General features: G+C 44.3%; 1 protein-coding gene across 1 annotated transcript in view; it reads left to right on the top strand.

Annotated features, from left to right (window-relative positions):
- The window catches only part of LOC106570222 (RNA polymerase II subunit A C-terminal domain phosphatase), a 116,296-nt gene that overhangs the window by 46,965 nt on the left and 53,071 nt on the right, over nucleotides 1-16,260 (top strand). The window contains exon 12 of the mRNA XM_014142316.3: nucleotides 14,423-14,694. Coding sequence (XP_013997791.1) covers nucleotides 14,423-14,694 — 272 coding nt within the window. The remainder of the gene's footprint in view (nucleotides 1-14,422; nucleotides 14,695-16,260) is intronic.

The following is a 16,260-nucleotide window of genomic DNA, read 5'->3' as shown; positions in this document are numbered from 1 at the left end:
AGACAGCCAGGCAGAGTTACATGCCCTTTAATTTCAGATATTTGTGTATCTCTGCACCTGAGAGCAGAGTCCCTGTGAGGGTTGGACTGGAATCTAAGAGCAGACAGACAAGACGATACTGAGCTGCTTTGAAGATTTAACTTCTTTCTGGGGTAATTGCTCCGATCAGGATTGGACTGGCTCCAGGCTGCTCTTGGCTGTGTTACAGAGGAAGCCTTTGATCTGACCCCGACCCCGAGGAGCACAGTGAGAGGACTGATGGAGAGAGAAGTGGCAGTGGAGGTCTCTGTCTGTCAGAGAGGCTCAGCTGTAGCGTGGGTGTCTGTCACCTCACTAGTCTCACTCTACCTCAGGTACATTTTCTTCTTCTCTTCTTTCCCCAGTAAGTACTTGTTGCGACTGACAGGTGGTAGTTAAAACTTTCCTGAGTTTGGGGAAGTGGACAGTGAAATCTATTAAACGCCCTTGTAGTATCTAGTGTGATGCCCCTGCTGGGAGAAGCTCTTTCTTTGTGTCGTTTGGGAGTGAACTATAGGAGCTAAACAGAGAGACTGTGGGAGATTGTTTTTAATGAGTTTACGCTGCATGAAAGAGTTTGATTGTCTACAATAATTGTCTAAGCTGGCGACTTGCAAAAAAAAACATATGTTTCTTCCTCCCAGTATTTAGTGTTTTTCTATCAGTAATCTTCTCCATCACTACATTTGGGCTCACATCAAGCAACCAATCATCTGGGCGGCCAGTAAAGGTTGTATAATCCCCTCAATGAAGTATGTTGACGTGTACATTTCCCTTTCAGACTGCTCAGGGCATCTCGCTCTCTCATATATATCTATATAACCTAGAGAAAACAGCAGTGGGCCAGGAAGTTGAGCTCTGATCAACTGACCCTCTGAATTCTCCTTGGCCAGTGTCAATCAATCAACCTCTACCCAGTCAGTCTATCAACCTTACTATGTCTGTAGGAGAGTTCAATCTACCTCTACCCAGTCTCTCTGTCAGTCTTTGTCAAACCTCTGCCTCTAGCAGGAGTATTAACAAATAGCAATGTTTTTATCTCTCAGCCAGACTCCACAGTACTTCAGATTACCTCCTGAAGACATTGAAAACATTTCCCTCCATCTGAAACGGTTTCTTTACAACTCCAAGGACAGCGTTTTTAAAGATGGTGTTGATTTGAGCCCCATTGTGAAGGAATCTCACCACCGCTGGCGAATGGATAATGATTTGACTTGCGTTAACGATGAGTCCTCTCCTCTCTCTGTGGCGCTGTACAACTGTGGCTCCTTCCCTTCAGCACACTCACCCCCCCACCCCTTCACGAGCCGAAGTTAGACATTAAACAGACTCTCTCTTCCATCTTGAAGTTTATCTTTACAGTTATCCATATTTCTATCATAAATACAGGGAGGGGAAAAAAGTATTTGATCCCCTGCTGATTTTGTACGTTTGCCCACTGACAAAGAAATGATCATTCTATAATTTTAATGGTAGGTTTATTTGAACAGTGAGAGACAGAATAACAACAACAAAATCCAGAAAAACGCATGTAAAAAATGTTATAAAATGATTTGCATTTTAATGAGGGAAATAAGTATTTGACCCCCTCTCAATCAGAAAGCTCCCAGGTGTCTTTTATACAGGTAACGAGCTGAGATTAGGCGCACACTCTTAAAGGGAGTGCTCCTAATCTCAGCTTGTTACCTGTATAAAAGACACTTGTCCACAGAAGCAATCAATCAATCAGATTCCAAACTCCTCTCCAAGGATGTCAGGAACAAGATTGTAGACCTACACAAGGCTGGAATGGGCTACAAGACCATCGCCAAGCAGCTTGGTGAGAAGGTGACAACAGTTGGTGTGATTATTCGCAAATGGAAGCAACACAAAAGAACTGTCAATCTCCCTCGGCCTGGGGCTCCATGCAAGATCTCACCTCGTGGAGTTGCAATGATCATGAGAACGGTGAGGAATCAGCCCAGAACTTCACGGGAGGATCTTGTCAATGATCTCAAGGCAGCTGGGACCATAGTCACCAAGAAAACAATTGGTAACACACTACGCCGTGAAGGACTGAAATCCTGCAGCACCCGCAAGGTCCCCCTGCTCAAGAAAGCACATATACATGCCCATCTGAAGTTTGCCAATGAACATCTGAATGATTCAGAGGACAACTGGGTGAAAGTGTTGTGGTCAGATGAGACCAAAATGGAGCTCTTTGGCATCAACTCAACTCGCCGTGTTTGGAGGAGGAGGAATGCTGCCTATGACCACAAGAACAACATCCCCACTGTCAAACATGGAGGTGGAAACATTATGCTTTGGGGGTGTTTTTCTGCTAAGGGGACAGGACACCTTCACCGCATCAAAGGGATGATGGACGGGGCCATGTACCATCAAATCTTGGGTGAGAACCTCCTTCCCTCAGCCAGGGCATTGAAAATGGGTCGTGGATGGGTATTCCAGCATGACAGTGACCCAAAACACACAACCAAGTCAACAAAGGAGTGGCTCAAGAAGAAGCACATTAAGTTCCTGGAGTGGTCTAGCCAGTCTCCAGACCTTTAATCCCATTGAAAATCTGTGGAGGGAGCTGAAGGTTCGAGTTGCCAAACGTCAGCCTAAACCTTAATGACTTAAAAAAGATCTGCAAAGAGGAGTGGGACAAAATCCCTCCTGAGATGTGTGCAAACCTGGTGGCCAACTGCAAGAAACATCTGTCCTCTGTGATTGCCAACAAGGGTTTTGCCACCAAGTACTAGGTTATGTTTTGCAGAGGGGTCAAATACTTATTTCCCTCATTAAAATGCAAATCTTTTATAACATTTTTGACATGTGTTTTTCTGGATTTTTTGTTGTTGTTATTCTGTCTCTCACTGTTCAAATAAACCTACCATTAAAATTATAGACTAATCATTTCTTTGTCAGTGGGCAAACGTACAAAATCAGCAGGGGATCAAATACTTTTTTCCCTCACTGTATAATGGTAGTTCATTCACTTGTGCTTCTTTTGTAAAGCAAAAGTCTGCCAAGACAAACTGAGCCAGGGCTTCTGCCTTTAAACTAGAACCGTTGGTCCTTGAGGGACCCTTCAAGCATTCACACTGCAACGTTCTAACAGTGTAATTAATACATTTCATATATGCTATTGCTAAAATAATAATTTGCTTGTGTTCGTGAAGGTGTTAAGTTTCATTCGTTTGTTACTGTAGGCTATATGTAAAAACAAAACACTAGATAAACCACAAATTAAACTGTTCAAAAAATGTTATTTGTGGAGTGCTTTTGTTACAACTATGAAACAGAAAGCATACTGTATGTGCTGGAACATGGTAACATGGTAAATCAGCACAAAGGCAATGCTAGTCAATTATTGTCAGCTTGTGCTTACATGGTGTGTGTTTTCATGCAGTGGCATCAGTTGGATTTCATTTAGTGGTTATCCCTTGTCTGAACAGTCGACACAAATCTTCACCACTTTCACTTGCATGACACACTTCCCACGAACATGTCGCTTGCAGGTGGTACAGGTCTCTTGGGTTCTGTTCTTTGTGCGCCTGGCACCGTCTCCTCCCCTGGAGCTGTGTGCAATTTTGGCTCGCTTGGAATCTTTGCTGCTGCCTTGGCCCTGGTTTCTCACGTAGCCCGTATGCCTGACTCATGATGAAGTCTCTCCTGGCCATGGTTTTGTTGATGCACTGCTTGAACAACACTTGTGTGTTGATAGCAGCCAAGTCAAGCTTGTTGTAGAACACCGCAACAGGCCAGCGGTGGGTGCCTGCTTTCAGAGTACAGCCGTGCCATCTGATCCAAAACATCCAAACCAACATATGGAACAGAATAGAGGAGAAAACATTAGGATTATTTCCACATAGGAAAACAACACGTGTTCTACAGAAGAGCATAATGCATTGCAGAACTGTATCTATATATGTTGACGCGTATTATGTACTATTGACATACCTTTGTTTGGTTGTAGTTCATAATGGTATCCGTTTTTCTTTGTGTCCCCGTCGACGGCAACTATCGTATGCGTGGTGATCACGATCGAAACGTTCTTTCTTGCCTTGCATTGGTAAAGTGTGAGCGTTTTCATTCTTCAGCACCGTTGTGGAGTACAACGGCTATGCAGGTGCCTTCTTTTGCGCAGAGGGAACGAGCTCACTTTGTTCATGGTGCCAACTAGGCTTGTTTTATTTGCAAGAAGCTTGTTCGCCAATGACAGTGAAGTGAAGAAATTGTCCATGGTGACATTTCTCCCCTTGCCAATGTAAGGTTCCACAAGCCTCATCACCACATTCTCCGAGACTTGCTCACCTGCTGCCCAATGTAGATCCCAAACGTTGCCGTCCCTTCCCCTCCTGTCTCACCTTCTCATTTGGTGGTGGCCCGGGTATCTGCTTGGTGTACCGTTTGGACTTTTTTGGCACTGAGGCTCAGAATCAGAAGAATCTCATCAGAGATGTCATGGTTAATTTCTTCCCCACCATCTGAGTCGTTTTCATTTGGATTTTGTAGCAACACTAACGCAGCATGTGCATCCATTCGTCTTGGTCTTCTGGCCGTTGTAAATTCTGCACGCTCTCACTGTGTATGTACTCCCAAGTTGGCCAGAGTAGACTGATAAAACTGCGTGGATTTGGTGGACTGATATAGGGTAAATACCATTTTGAGATTAAAATAGATCAATACAATCTAATGGCCTGCCCTGTTCTTCATTCACAATTGGTGATTACATAATTCATCGTTCTTCCCCTTGCTCATCAACTTTCTCCCCCATCATACTTTACTTAATTTATTTAATCTGTTGTTATATGTGTGAAATTAGTTTAGGTTCAGTTCGAGCAATTATTGGTGTGATTATCAACTGGGCACGGCACCTTCATGTCGGGAGAAGGAGCGGAGCAGGCCCCACTGTCGGGAGAAGGAGCGGAGCAGGCCCCACTGTCGGGAGAAGGAGCGGAGCAGGCCCCACTGTCGGGAGAAGGAGTGGCAACGGGGGAAAACCATTCAAATAATGACATGCCCTTCACCTATTGTATTTGGCGCAAATAAAATGTGTTTTGATCATGCAATTCATCCGTGATGTCCTGATATGAATTAGAAAGGTGCATTATGTGTAATGCGGTCAAGCCAGAGCTGACAGGTCTCATAACTCTTTGTAAAGCCATGCTGTTTCCAACCCCAAGGTTGTGTAGCAGTTTAGACAGCTCACAAACTCAAGAACTGCATGTAGTTTCCTATGAGTAATTTGCTTTGAATTTCATAGCAGGATTTTACATTTAGCCTTGGGTGGCGATTTTTCTATATCTGCCTCCTAATTTGACTCTTAAACATATATTTACAGCTCTCGTTTCTAGGAGTATTCTGATACTTTTCCTCTCAGTTCTGGGTCATTGTTCCTGTTAACTGAAGTTCATAAAGGAGACATGGACAGCGATGTGTGCCTCAGCCTGCTATCGTCTGCCTGCCTGTCAATCACTCTGATTGACATGTCCTCCGACCAATAACTGTGTCTCGCATTACAGGTTTGGCTGTGAGCCTTCCCAACTTTTTAAGCCCAATCGCAACACACTAGTAGACAGTGGGTGGGTGCGAAATAGCACCCTATACCCTAACTGGGTCCTGGTCAAACGTAGTGTAGGGAATAAGGTGCCATTTCAGACGCGACAAGTGTTCTCTAAGGGATGGATCAAAGCGATGCAGTGTCGTCTAGAACATGTTCAGCTGATGTAGTTTTCTTCTTATAGACATTGACGGATCCAACTGATCTGCTCTGCTTGTGTTTCATCAATACACATCCATCCACACGTCTACTGCTTTTCATTCACGTCCTTTCATTAGAATTCAAGCAGACCGAAGTGAATTGACTGAAAGGAAATCGTAATGAGTCCAAGGGAGAACGAGAGGCGGGAAGAGCTGTACATCTCTTTGTCTGTGTGGGCGTCAGATAATTCTAAAGTCCTGCTGTCAATTATCATGTCTGTCTCTGTCTGGATCGTTGCGTTTGAATGGGCCAGTAACCAAGGTAACTCATGCAAAACAGATTGAGTCTTGAGGTGTGTGCGTACCTGGCTCATGGTCATATCTATACAGGGGACTGAAGGCAGCCTGACTGAATAGATTCTGAGAATGGAGTCCAACAAGTGGATACAAGCTCCAATCCATCTACACCGAACAAAAATATAAATTCAATATGTAGCAATTTCTGAGATTTTACTGAGTTCCAGTTCATATAAGGAAATCAGTCAATTGAAATAAATTCATTAGGCCCTAATCTATGGATTTCACATGACTGGGAATACAGATAGATAGATATATCTGTTGGTCACAGATACTTTTTTTCTTTTTTAAATTAGGGTTGTGGATCAGAAAACCAGTCCATATCTGGTGTGATCACCATTTGCCTCATGCAGCTTGACGCATCTCCTTCGCATAGAGTTGACGAGGCTGTTGATTGTGGCCTGTGTAGTGTTGTCCCGCTCCTCTTCAATGGCTGTGCAAAGTTGCTGAAGCCTTAAGTACTCTGATGACATGGCTCTGGTAGGACTCTAATTCTTTTTTAAACAGACCAACAACCTTCAACAATGGTGTCGGTCAAGTGCCCTCCACATCTATGTGGAAAAGACAACGGAGCTGATCATCAATGGCAACAACTTCCCAATGTCCCAACCACTGTCTCTGAACGACCAACCAGTGGAGGTGGTTGAGTGTTATAAATACCTAGGGACACATTGATAAAGCTGAGTTTTACAGAGAACGCAGACTATTTCTTTTAAAGCAAGCCAACACCTGTTCTTAATCAGGAAATTAAAGGGGTTTGGGGTCAGCCAGGATGTTCTGGAGAGGGTGTACAGCAGCTTGGTGGAGAGCATCCTCACGTTCAATATGACAGTCTGGTATGGTCATCTGAGCGTGAGGCGCAAAAGCAAACTGACCACAATAGTAAACACAGCCAGCAAAGTAATTGGTTGACCACAGGCAGGCAAATTTGAGTATTCTGTTCCACAAGGCAACCAAAAAGAAGACACTGGCTGTCATTGGTGACCCCTCCCACCCTCTACACCCTCAGTTTGAGAGGCTTCCCTCTGGCCGGCGCTTCAGAATGCCCATGGCCAAGAAGAATGTGTTCAAACATTCATTCGTTCCTTGTGCTGTCGGACTAAATACAAAGTAAATTGTATATGTACTTATCTATCTAGTGCAGTTGGGACAGTTGTGAGTGAATGTATATATGTCCTCTGTTAGTGTATGCAACATGATGGACTGACTGGTTTAAATGTGTCTGTCAGAATGTATATGTTTGTGATCCTTTTAATGAAGGTGATGCCAAAGAAAAATGTCCATCCTGGATGGGCAATAAAGTTTGATTCTATTCGATATTGCTGGGAACTGGAACACGCTGTCGATCCAGAGCATCCCAAACATGCTCAATGGGTGACATGTCTGAGTATGCAGGCCATGGAAGAACTGGGTAATTTAAGCTTCCAGGAATTGTATACAGATCCTTTCGGCATAGGGCCGTGCATTATTATGTTGAAACATGAGGTGACCGTGGAGCACTCTGTTCACAACATTGACATCAGTAAACCGCTTACCCACACAACGCCATACACGCCATCTGCACGGTACAGTTGAAACTGGGATTCATCTGTGAAGAGCACACTTCTCCAGCGTGCCAGTGGCCATCTAAGGTGAGCATTTGCCCACTGAAGTGGGTTACAACGCCGAACTGCAGTCAGGTCATGACCCTAGTGAGGACAACGAGCATGCAGATGAGCTTCCCGATTTCTGACAGTTTGTGTAGAAATTCTTCAATTTTTTTCAGCTGTCTGGGTGGCTGGTCTCAGACTATCCCGCAGGTGAAGAAGCCGGATGTGGAGGTCCTGGGCCGGCGTTGTTACATGTGGTCTGCGGTTGTGGGGCCAGTTGGACGTACTGCTAAATTCTCTAAAACAACATTGGAGGTTGGTAGAGAAATTAACATTAATTTCTCTGGCAACAGCACTGGTGACATTCCTGCAGTCAGCATGCCAATTGCACGCTCCCTCAACTTGAGACATCAGTGGCATTGTGTTGTGTGACAAAACAGCACATTTTAGAGTGGTCTTTTATTGTCGCCAGCACGAGGTGCACCTGTGTAATGATCATGCTGTTTAATCAGCTTCTTGATATGCCACACCTGTCAGGTGGATAGATTATCTTGGCAAAGGAGAAATGCTCACCAACAAGGATGTAAACAAATTTGGCCACAACATTTTTGAGAAATACTCTTTGTTAATATGGAACATTTCTGGACGCTTTATTTCAGCTCATGAAACATGGGACCAACACTTTACATCTTGCATTTTATATTTTTGCTTAGTATAAATAAACATTTCAGAGCGTTTTATGGTGTACCTGTGGAGTGCCCTAACCTCTGCTTTCTTCAGCTTCTTACTAAAGCTTCTAGGCCACTGGTGTAGAGCTGAATATGCATGGAAAATTACAGCTGAAACAGCAGTCCAAACCCTAGAGTCATCATTTTCTTAAGGCACTAACACTTTACTCTTCACTGGTGCGCTTCACTCATTCAGGGGTAGAGAGGTCAGTGCCTTTAGCCTGCAATAGAAAAGTTCTGAATTGCCTTTATATTCCGGCTTCACTGCTCCTCGTAATAGCGAGGCCTCCGAAATACTCTGGCTCCCTGCAGCCTCCCTTTGGTGTTCTGAGAGGCTGTGCTGCTGCTGCGGCTTGTTTCTCTCTGCTTGGGCCCTTATTACCAGTGGCGTAAAGTACTTAAGTAAAAACTTTAAACTACTACTTACAGTGAGGGAAAAAAGTATTTGATCCCCTGCTGATTTTGTACGTTTGCCCACTGACAAAGAAATGATCAGTCTATAATTTTAATGGTAGTGAGAGACAGAATAACAACAAATAAATCCATAAAAACGCATGTCAAAAATGTTAAATTGATTTGCATTTAAGTACATTTTAGAAATTCCATTTACTTTTGAGGATATTTAAAATCAAATACTTTTAGACTTTTACTCAAGTCGTATTTTACTGGGTGTCATTTCGGACACACACCACCACGCTGGTTCTGGGGAATATATTATTAACCACTCTGATGTTCTGAACCACGTTCTGGCTTCTGCAGGGTAGTGATTTGAGCCCATCACAGGGCAACTGTTTGGGCACAGCCACACTGCCCACTGCAGGTACAGAGATGGGTTAAGCTGAATGTATTCAAGTTAGGCATATGGTTTTGCAAACAACAGGAGCCTGTTTGGTTGTCTGTGACTGTCTGTTCAAGGATTACAGTGGTTGTGTTTATCAGCCATTTTAATAAAAGCCATTTGTTTTGTCAGTCTCTGTAATCCCTATTGATCTCAGCATGACTCTCCTTGGGGATTTTGGGGTTTGTTCGTGTTATTGCGAATGCCGTCTTGCCTCCGAGGGACCAAACACAGCCAGAGGAGATGACTGCTCTGCAGGGTTCTTATTGACTCAATGCAGTGTTTGGAGACGGTTCTGTGATGTGAGGGTTTACATTGATTTTAAGTTGTCAAAAATATTTGTTGATGAAATGCGCTTTAGCGGTCAAAGAAATACGTGTTGATGGTAGTTGATGCTTGGTTTGACATTGAATATCTGTAATATAGCTTTAGTGCACTGCATTCATTTCACACCATTTCTCTGTTTATCGTTATAGTTATAATGGATGCATAACGTAAGTGCTATTTCTTTCACATAAGTATCTTCTGAGCCATTGGAATGAGTACAGCTCTTTGTCATTGGTAGCATCTCAGTGCCTCTTGTATTGCTAGATTATAACTATTTAGCTGTCTGGAACAAGGCAGCTGATACACCACTACCCTGCTGCCATTATGTGATGTACAGCCTCTTATCTGACTGCTGGTGAGTTGTGATATATCGTCTACACTAATTTAAAGTCCCACTCTGTTAGAGATACATACAGTACTTTAAACTGCACCTCTGTGATGTATACAGTACTTTAACATCATGTCTGACAGAAAGATGGCCCTGCCTCCTGGAAATGCATCAGGAGCTGCCACAGGCACTGTTATCGATCATGTGGAAAAAGGGAGACGATATTGTCCGTCAACATACTCCTGAGGTATTCTGCAAAGTGCCGTTAGGAAGACAAACTTCTTCAAAGACAAAAACAGACAGGGCAGTGTGGGTTTGGGAAACACATAGCCGTTCTGCAACAGGAATCCACAGGCTTACGCCTGGTGTTAGGTTACTTTCTGTCAGTGAGAAACACACAGAACACTTCTACCAACAGTCATTTCATCGACATTCCCAATTCGCAGGTGCCTTAGGGTCTTGAGCTAATTGTATTAGATTAAAACACCTAATAGCAGGCCAGTAAACTTACACTTAACAAAAATATAAACACAACATGTAAAGTGTTGGTCCCATGTTTCATGAGCTGAAATAAAAGATCTTGAATGTTCCATACGTACAAAACTCTTATTTCTCTAAAATTTTGTGCACAAATTTCTTTACATCCCTGTTAGTGAGCATTTCTCTTTTGCCAAGGTAATCCATCCACCTGACAGGTGTGGCATATCAAGAAGCTGATTAAACAGCATGGTCATTACACAGGTGCACCTTGTGCTGGCGACAATAAAAGCCCACTCTAAAATGGGCTGTTTTGTCACACAACACAATGCCACAGATGTCTCAAGTTTTGAGGGAGCATGCAATTGGCATGCTGACTGCAGGAATGTCCACCAGTGCTGTTGAATGTTCATTTCGCTACCAACCTCCAACGTAGTTTTAGAGAATTTAGCACTATGTCCAAACAGCCTCCCAACCGCAGACCACATGTAACAACGCCAGCCCAGGACCTCCATCTGGCTTCTTCACCTGCGGGATCGTCTGAGACCAGCCACCCGGACAGCTGATGAAACTGGGTTTGCACAACCAAAGAATTTCTGCACAAACTGTCAGAAAACATCTCAGAGAAGCTCATCTGCGTGCTCGTCGTCCTCACCAGGGTTTTGACCTAACTGCTTATCGGCAAATTCTCACCTTCGAACTGTACTAGGCAGATGGCAGACAACATGTATAGCGTTGTGTGGGCGAGCGGTTTACTGACGTCAACTTTGTGAGCAGTGTCCCGTGGTGGTGGGGTTATGATATGGGCAGGCATAAGCTACGGACGACTGTTACCACAATTTGTATTTTATCGATGGCAATTTGAATGCACAGAGATACCGTAACGAGATCCATTGTCGTGCCATTCATCCACCGCCATCACCTCTTGTTTCAGCATGATAATGCACGGACTCAATCAACAGCCTGATCAACTCTATCTGAAGATGTCGTGCTGCATGAGGCAAATGGTGGTCGCACCAGATACTGGTTTTCTGATCTACACAGCATCACCACAGCTGATGCTCTCTCACATGGTTCAGCGTTGCTTGCCTCGAAGCGATCGTCGAAGGCATGTCGCTAGGCAGTTCTCGGCTGGGTTTACCTTTGTAATCCGTGATAGTTTGCAAGCCCTGCAATATCCGACGAGCGTCAGAGCCAGTGTCATAGGATTCGATCTTAGTCCTGTATTGACTATTTCCCTGTTTGATGGTTCGTCAGATGGCTTAGCGGTAATTCTTTTTTAAGCATCCGGACTAATGTCCTGTATCCTGAAATCTGCAGCCCTAGCCTTTAACTCAGTGGAGATGTTGCCTGTAATCCATGGCTTCTGGTACGGTCACTGTGGGGACATCATCGATGCACTAATTAGCCGGTGACTGATGTAAACTCCTCAATGCCATCGGATGAATCCCAGAACATATTCTAGTCTGTGGTAGCGAAACAGTCCATTAACTTAGCATCCGCTTCATAGGACCACTTCTGTATTGAGCCCGTCACTTGTACTTCCTGTTTGAGTTTTTGCTTGTAATCAGGAATCAGGAGGATAGTTATGTTCTGATTTGCCTAATGGAGGGTGGGGGACAGCTTTGTGTGTGTCTCTGTGTGTGGAGTAGAGGTGATCTAGAATTTTTTTCCCCCTCTAGTTGCACAGGTGACATGTTCGTAGTAATAAGTTAAAATGGATTTCAGTTTTCCTGCATTAAAGTCAATGGCCACTAGGAGTGCCGCCTCTGGATGCTTATTGCCCTATACAGCTCGTTGAGTGTGGTCTTAGTGCCAGCATCGTGTTTTGGTGGTAAATAGACAGTTACGAAAAATAGAGAAACTCTTGGTAAATAGTATGGTCTACAGCTTACATGAGGTATTCTAACTCAGGCGAGCAGAACCTAGAGACTTCCTTAATATTAGAGGTTGCGCAGCAGCTGTTGTTCATAGAGAGACACACACCGCCCCCATGGTCTTACCGGACTCTGCCGTTCTGTCCTGCCGATACATAAAAAAATAAACGCATCTAGATGTACTGTGCATTTGAAAGGTATTCAAACCCCTTGACTTTTTCCACATTTTGTTACGTTACAGCCTTATTCTAAAATTGATTTAAATAGTTTTTTGTCCCCCGCATCAATCTACACACAATACCCCATGATGGCAAAGCAAAAAAATAAAACAATTTATTGACATAATACATTTACGTAAGTATTCAGACCCTTTACTCAGCACTTTGTTGAAGCACCTCTGGCAGCAGTTACAGCCTCAAGTCTTCTTGGGTATGACGCTACAAGCTTGGCACACCTGTATTTTGGGGAGTTTCTCCCATTTCAGATCCTCTCAAGCTCTGTCAGGTTGGATGGGGAGTGTGGCTGGTCTCTCCCAGAGATGTTTGATCGGGTTCAAGTCCGGGCTCTGGCTGGGCCACTCAAGGACATTCAGAGACTTGTCCCGAAGCCACTCCTGCGTTGTCTTGGCTGTGTGCTTAGGGTCATTGTCTTGTTGGAAGGTGAACCTTCTCCCCAGTCTGAGAACCTGCTCCAGAGCGCTCAGGACTTTATCAAGGATCTCTCTGTACTTTGCGCCGTTCATCTTTGCCTCGATCCTGACTTGCCTCCCAGTCCATGTAGACATGGTTGTCCTTCTGGAAGGTTTTCCCATCGCCACAGAGGAACTCTGGAGCTCTGTCAGAGGGACCATTGGGTTCTTGGTCACCTCCCTGACCACAGCCCTTCTCTCTCAATTGCTCAGTTTGGCAGGGTGGCCAGCTCTAGGAAGAGTATTGGTGGTTCTGAACCTCTTCCATTTAAGGATGATGGAGGCCACTGTGTTATTGGGGACCTTCAATGCTGAAGAAATATTTTTGTACCCTTCCCCAGATCTGTGGACAATTCCTTCAACCTCATGGCTTGGTTTTTGCTCTGACATGCACTGTCAACTGTGGGACCTTTATATAGACAGGTGTGTCCTTCCAAATCATGTCCAATCAATTGAATTTACCACAGGTGGACTCCAAGTTGTAGAAACATCTCAAGGATGATCAATGGAAACAGGATGCACCTGTTTTTGCTTTGTCACCATGAGGTATTGTGTGTAGATTGAGGATTTATTATTTATTGAATCCATTTTAGAATAAAGCTGAAATGCAACAAAGTGTGTTACAAGTGTTCTGAATACTTTCTGAATGCACTGTATATTATCCATGTCCTTGTTCAGCCATGACTCTGAGAAGCATAGTATATTACAGTCCTTAATGTCCTGTTGCTAGGATAGTCTTGAACGGAGCTCGTCCAGTTTATTCTCCAGGGATTGCACATTCGCCAATAGAACAGAGGGTAGAGGCGATTTGGGATTTGGGCCTGCTCCAGGATAATCAACGTCTTTCATCTCTGACTCGTCCAAATTGAGGTTAGTGTTAGCTGTTCTGATGTCCAGAAGCACTTTTCGGTCATAGGAAACGATGGCGCAAAAAAATACACAAAATGGCACAATTAGTCAGGAGCGCGTAAAAATCTCCGCCATTCCATCCAGCACCATTTATATTAGCTAATAATGTATCAGATTAAATTGAAAGAAAATATTTACTCAGCTGTTTTTCTATAGGAATATAAAGCCTTCGCCTAATGTGCATTCCTTTAGACTTTCCAGGTAAATGATCCTCTCTGAATAACGGAGGTCCAAACAGCATCTGATTGGTGTTCCTTGCAGGCAGAGAGACATCTGATAGGTTATTCCCTTCAGAATAGACCATAATTAAACTTGGTAACAGGCCAGAGGAATCCATATGTGAAGAGCTGTTATGTAATTTGCTGCTGGGCCATGTTAACTGCTGTTGCCACCTGATGTGCAAGAGAACGAACTGTAAGAAAAGAGTTAAAGTGAGGGGTTGGTTCAGTGTGTTCTCAGATCCCATCAGATGATTAATGTGAAGAGGTTTTGTGTACTGTATGTTGCGCTCTGGTGGACAATGAGAGGCCTGCTGTACTGTATACACCACCCTACCCTGGGGGAGCCAAGCCTCACCAAACCACCTCTCTGTTGTCAGGTGGACGACATGCTAGATGAGGAGAGCGACGAGGAGGGAGAAGGCCGGGGGAAGAAGACGATGGAGGAAGAGGAGATGGAGGAAGAAGAGGGGCAGCGGCCAAAGGGTAGTGGACAGAGCGCTGAGGGAGAGAAGCACCACCAACGGCACCACCATCACCAGCAGCACCAGCTGCAGCAGCAGGGTCTGGCCACTGTTGTAGAGGAGACGGCGAAAACAAAGACGCCACCTAGTGACCAGGGCGGTACGACGACGGCGGACAGCGTGCCAAGGTAAGGCCACCAGAGCACCACCTTTAAACCAGGCAGGGAAGTGTTATGTAACCCATTACCAGATTAGCTGTTTTCTAATGGAACAGTATGTGTTTCATCAAGCAACTTAATGATGAGAGTTTTTAAAGACGTCTGCAGCTATAAAGGTAAGGACTATGAAGGTAAGTGATGCGGTCATATTCACGATCGCAGGTTTGTTTCTGATTGGTGCTCTGTGACTCACCACAGAACCACTACAGTCTAGTGGTGGTAATACCAAAGTAGCCATCCTCTCCTTCAATATTCCAGGCTTGGTCTGTTTCCATGGTGATGTTTCCATGCTGGAAACAAACCAGCCAGATGGAGGGGGTTAGGGTTACAGTCTCCCACTTCTGCGGGACAGGGTAGCGAGTCTACACTTCCAGAAATCTGCCTCCCAGATGCTTGTCTTGCTCTGTGCTAACGCTGCCCAGTTTAGAGCCTGGAAACAGGGTGTAAAGGCCTCCATCTGTGTCCTCCACCCACACCACAGGGAAGCCAGGTGGGACAGGTCCTCAGTCATATGGTGTCCCGCCTAGGGATGTGCACTCTTATTCAAATATCCGAACGGAGGGTAGTGTTCCAATACTTATTTTTAACAATAAAAAAAATATATATTTAGGCCCATTTTAACACTGAAAAGGCTTTTTCTAAATTAGCTCAATGTGTAGCAAGTGGAGTAAGAGTTCTCTAAAGCAATGCAGGATGGAATAAAATTACAAAATTAAAAGTTAGTGAAATGAGAGAGTAGGCTACAATGAGAAACCAACAGGTAGGCTGTTTTATCGGAATGGGGTTGGGGAGAAAGCTCAGCATGTAGCTTCAATTAGCCTACAGTAGCTAGCTATAGCTGGCTAGCTTACCTAGCTAGCTTCTCTAGGCTACTCCAGTCAAAACAGGCGCTACATGTTAGCTAATATTGGCTGTAGCTGAGTTGCCTTTGCTAGTGGCTACTGCGTCTCTCTCCATCTGCTCGGCCCCATCTCTCTCACACACACACACACACACACACACACCGCCCCCGCCGCAGCTGCAGCAATAGAGCGCCAGCCTCTCTCCCTCGCGCAGCAGTGCTCAGGTCAAAACATAAGTTTAAAAAAAACAAACATGTATTTCAAATATCCAGATATCTGACAAAAATTCATGATAATATTCGAATAGTGAAATTATTTCAAACCCTCATCCCTAGTCCCGCCTACATGAGGAGACGAGGAGCTTGGGCTTAGTTTTATACCTTGAGGAATGGACAGATGCCTTGTTGAAGTCTGCTGATCTGACAGTTCGTGTGTTACGACTCAAGGATACTGAAGGCCGAAAGGTACTTGGCACCGCTGCCCAGAATGTCGGCAGTACATGTTTTGTTGTTCACATAGCACAGATCTTCCGTCTGCTTCTAAATTTGTAGATGGTTAATGTAAGCTAACTAGCACGCTGCGCTGATGTTGTTGCTAGCAACCTAGAATTTGTAGTCCTTGTTGATACTACGAGATGTTCTATAATGAGTTATTCACATATAATTGCTTTGTAGAGGATTCTTTATATGTCTGT

This window comes from Salmo salar, chromosome 14 (assembly GCF_965601325.2).
Source record: "Salmo salar chromosome 14, fSalSal1, whole genome shotgun sequence".
In the NCBI taxonomy this organism is placed as follows: domain Eukaryota; kingdom Metazoa; phylum Chordata; class Actinopteri; order Salmoniformes; family Salmonidae; genus Salmo; species Salmo salar.
This window is presented reverse-complemented; position numbering and strand designations above follow the sequence as displayed.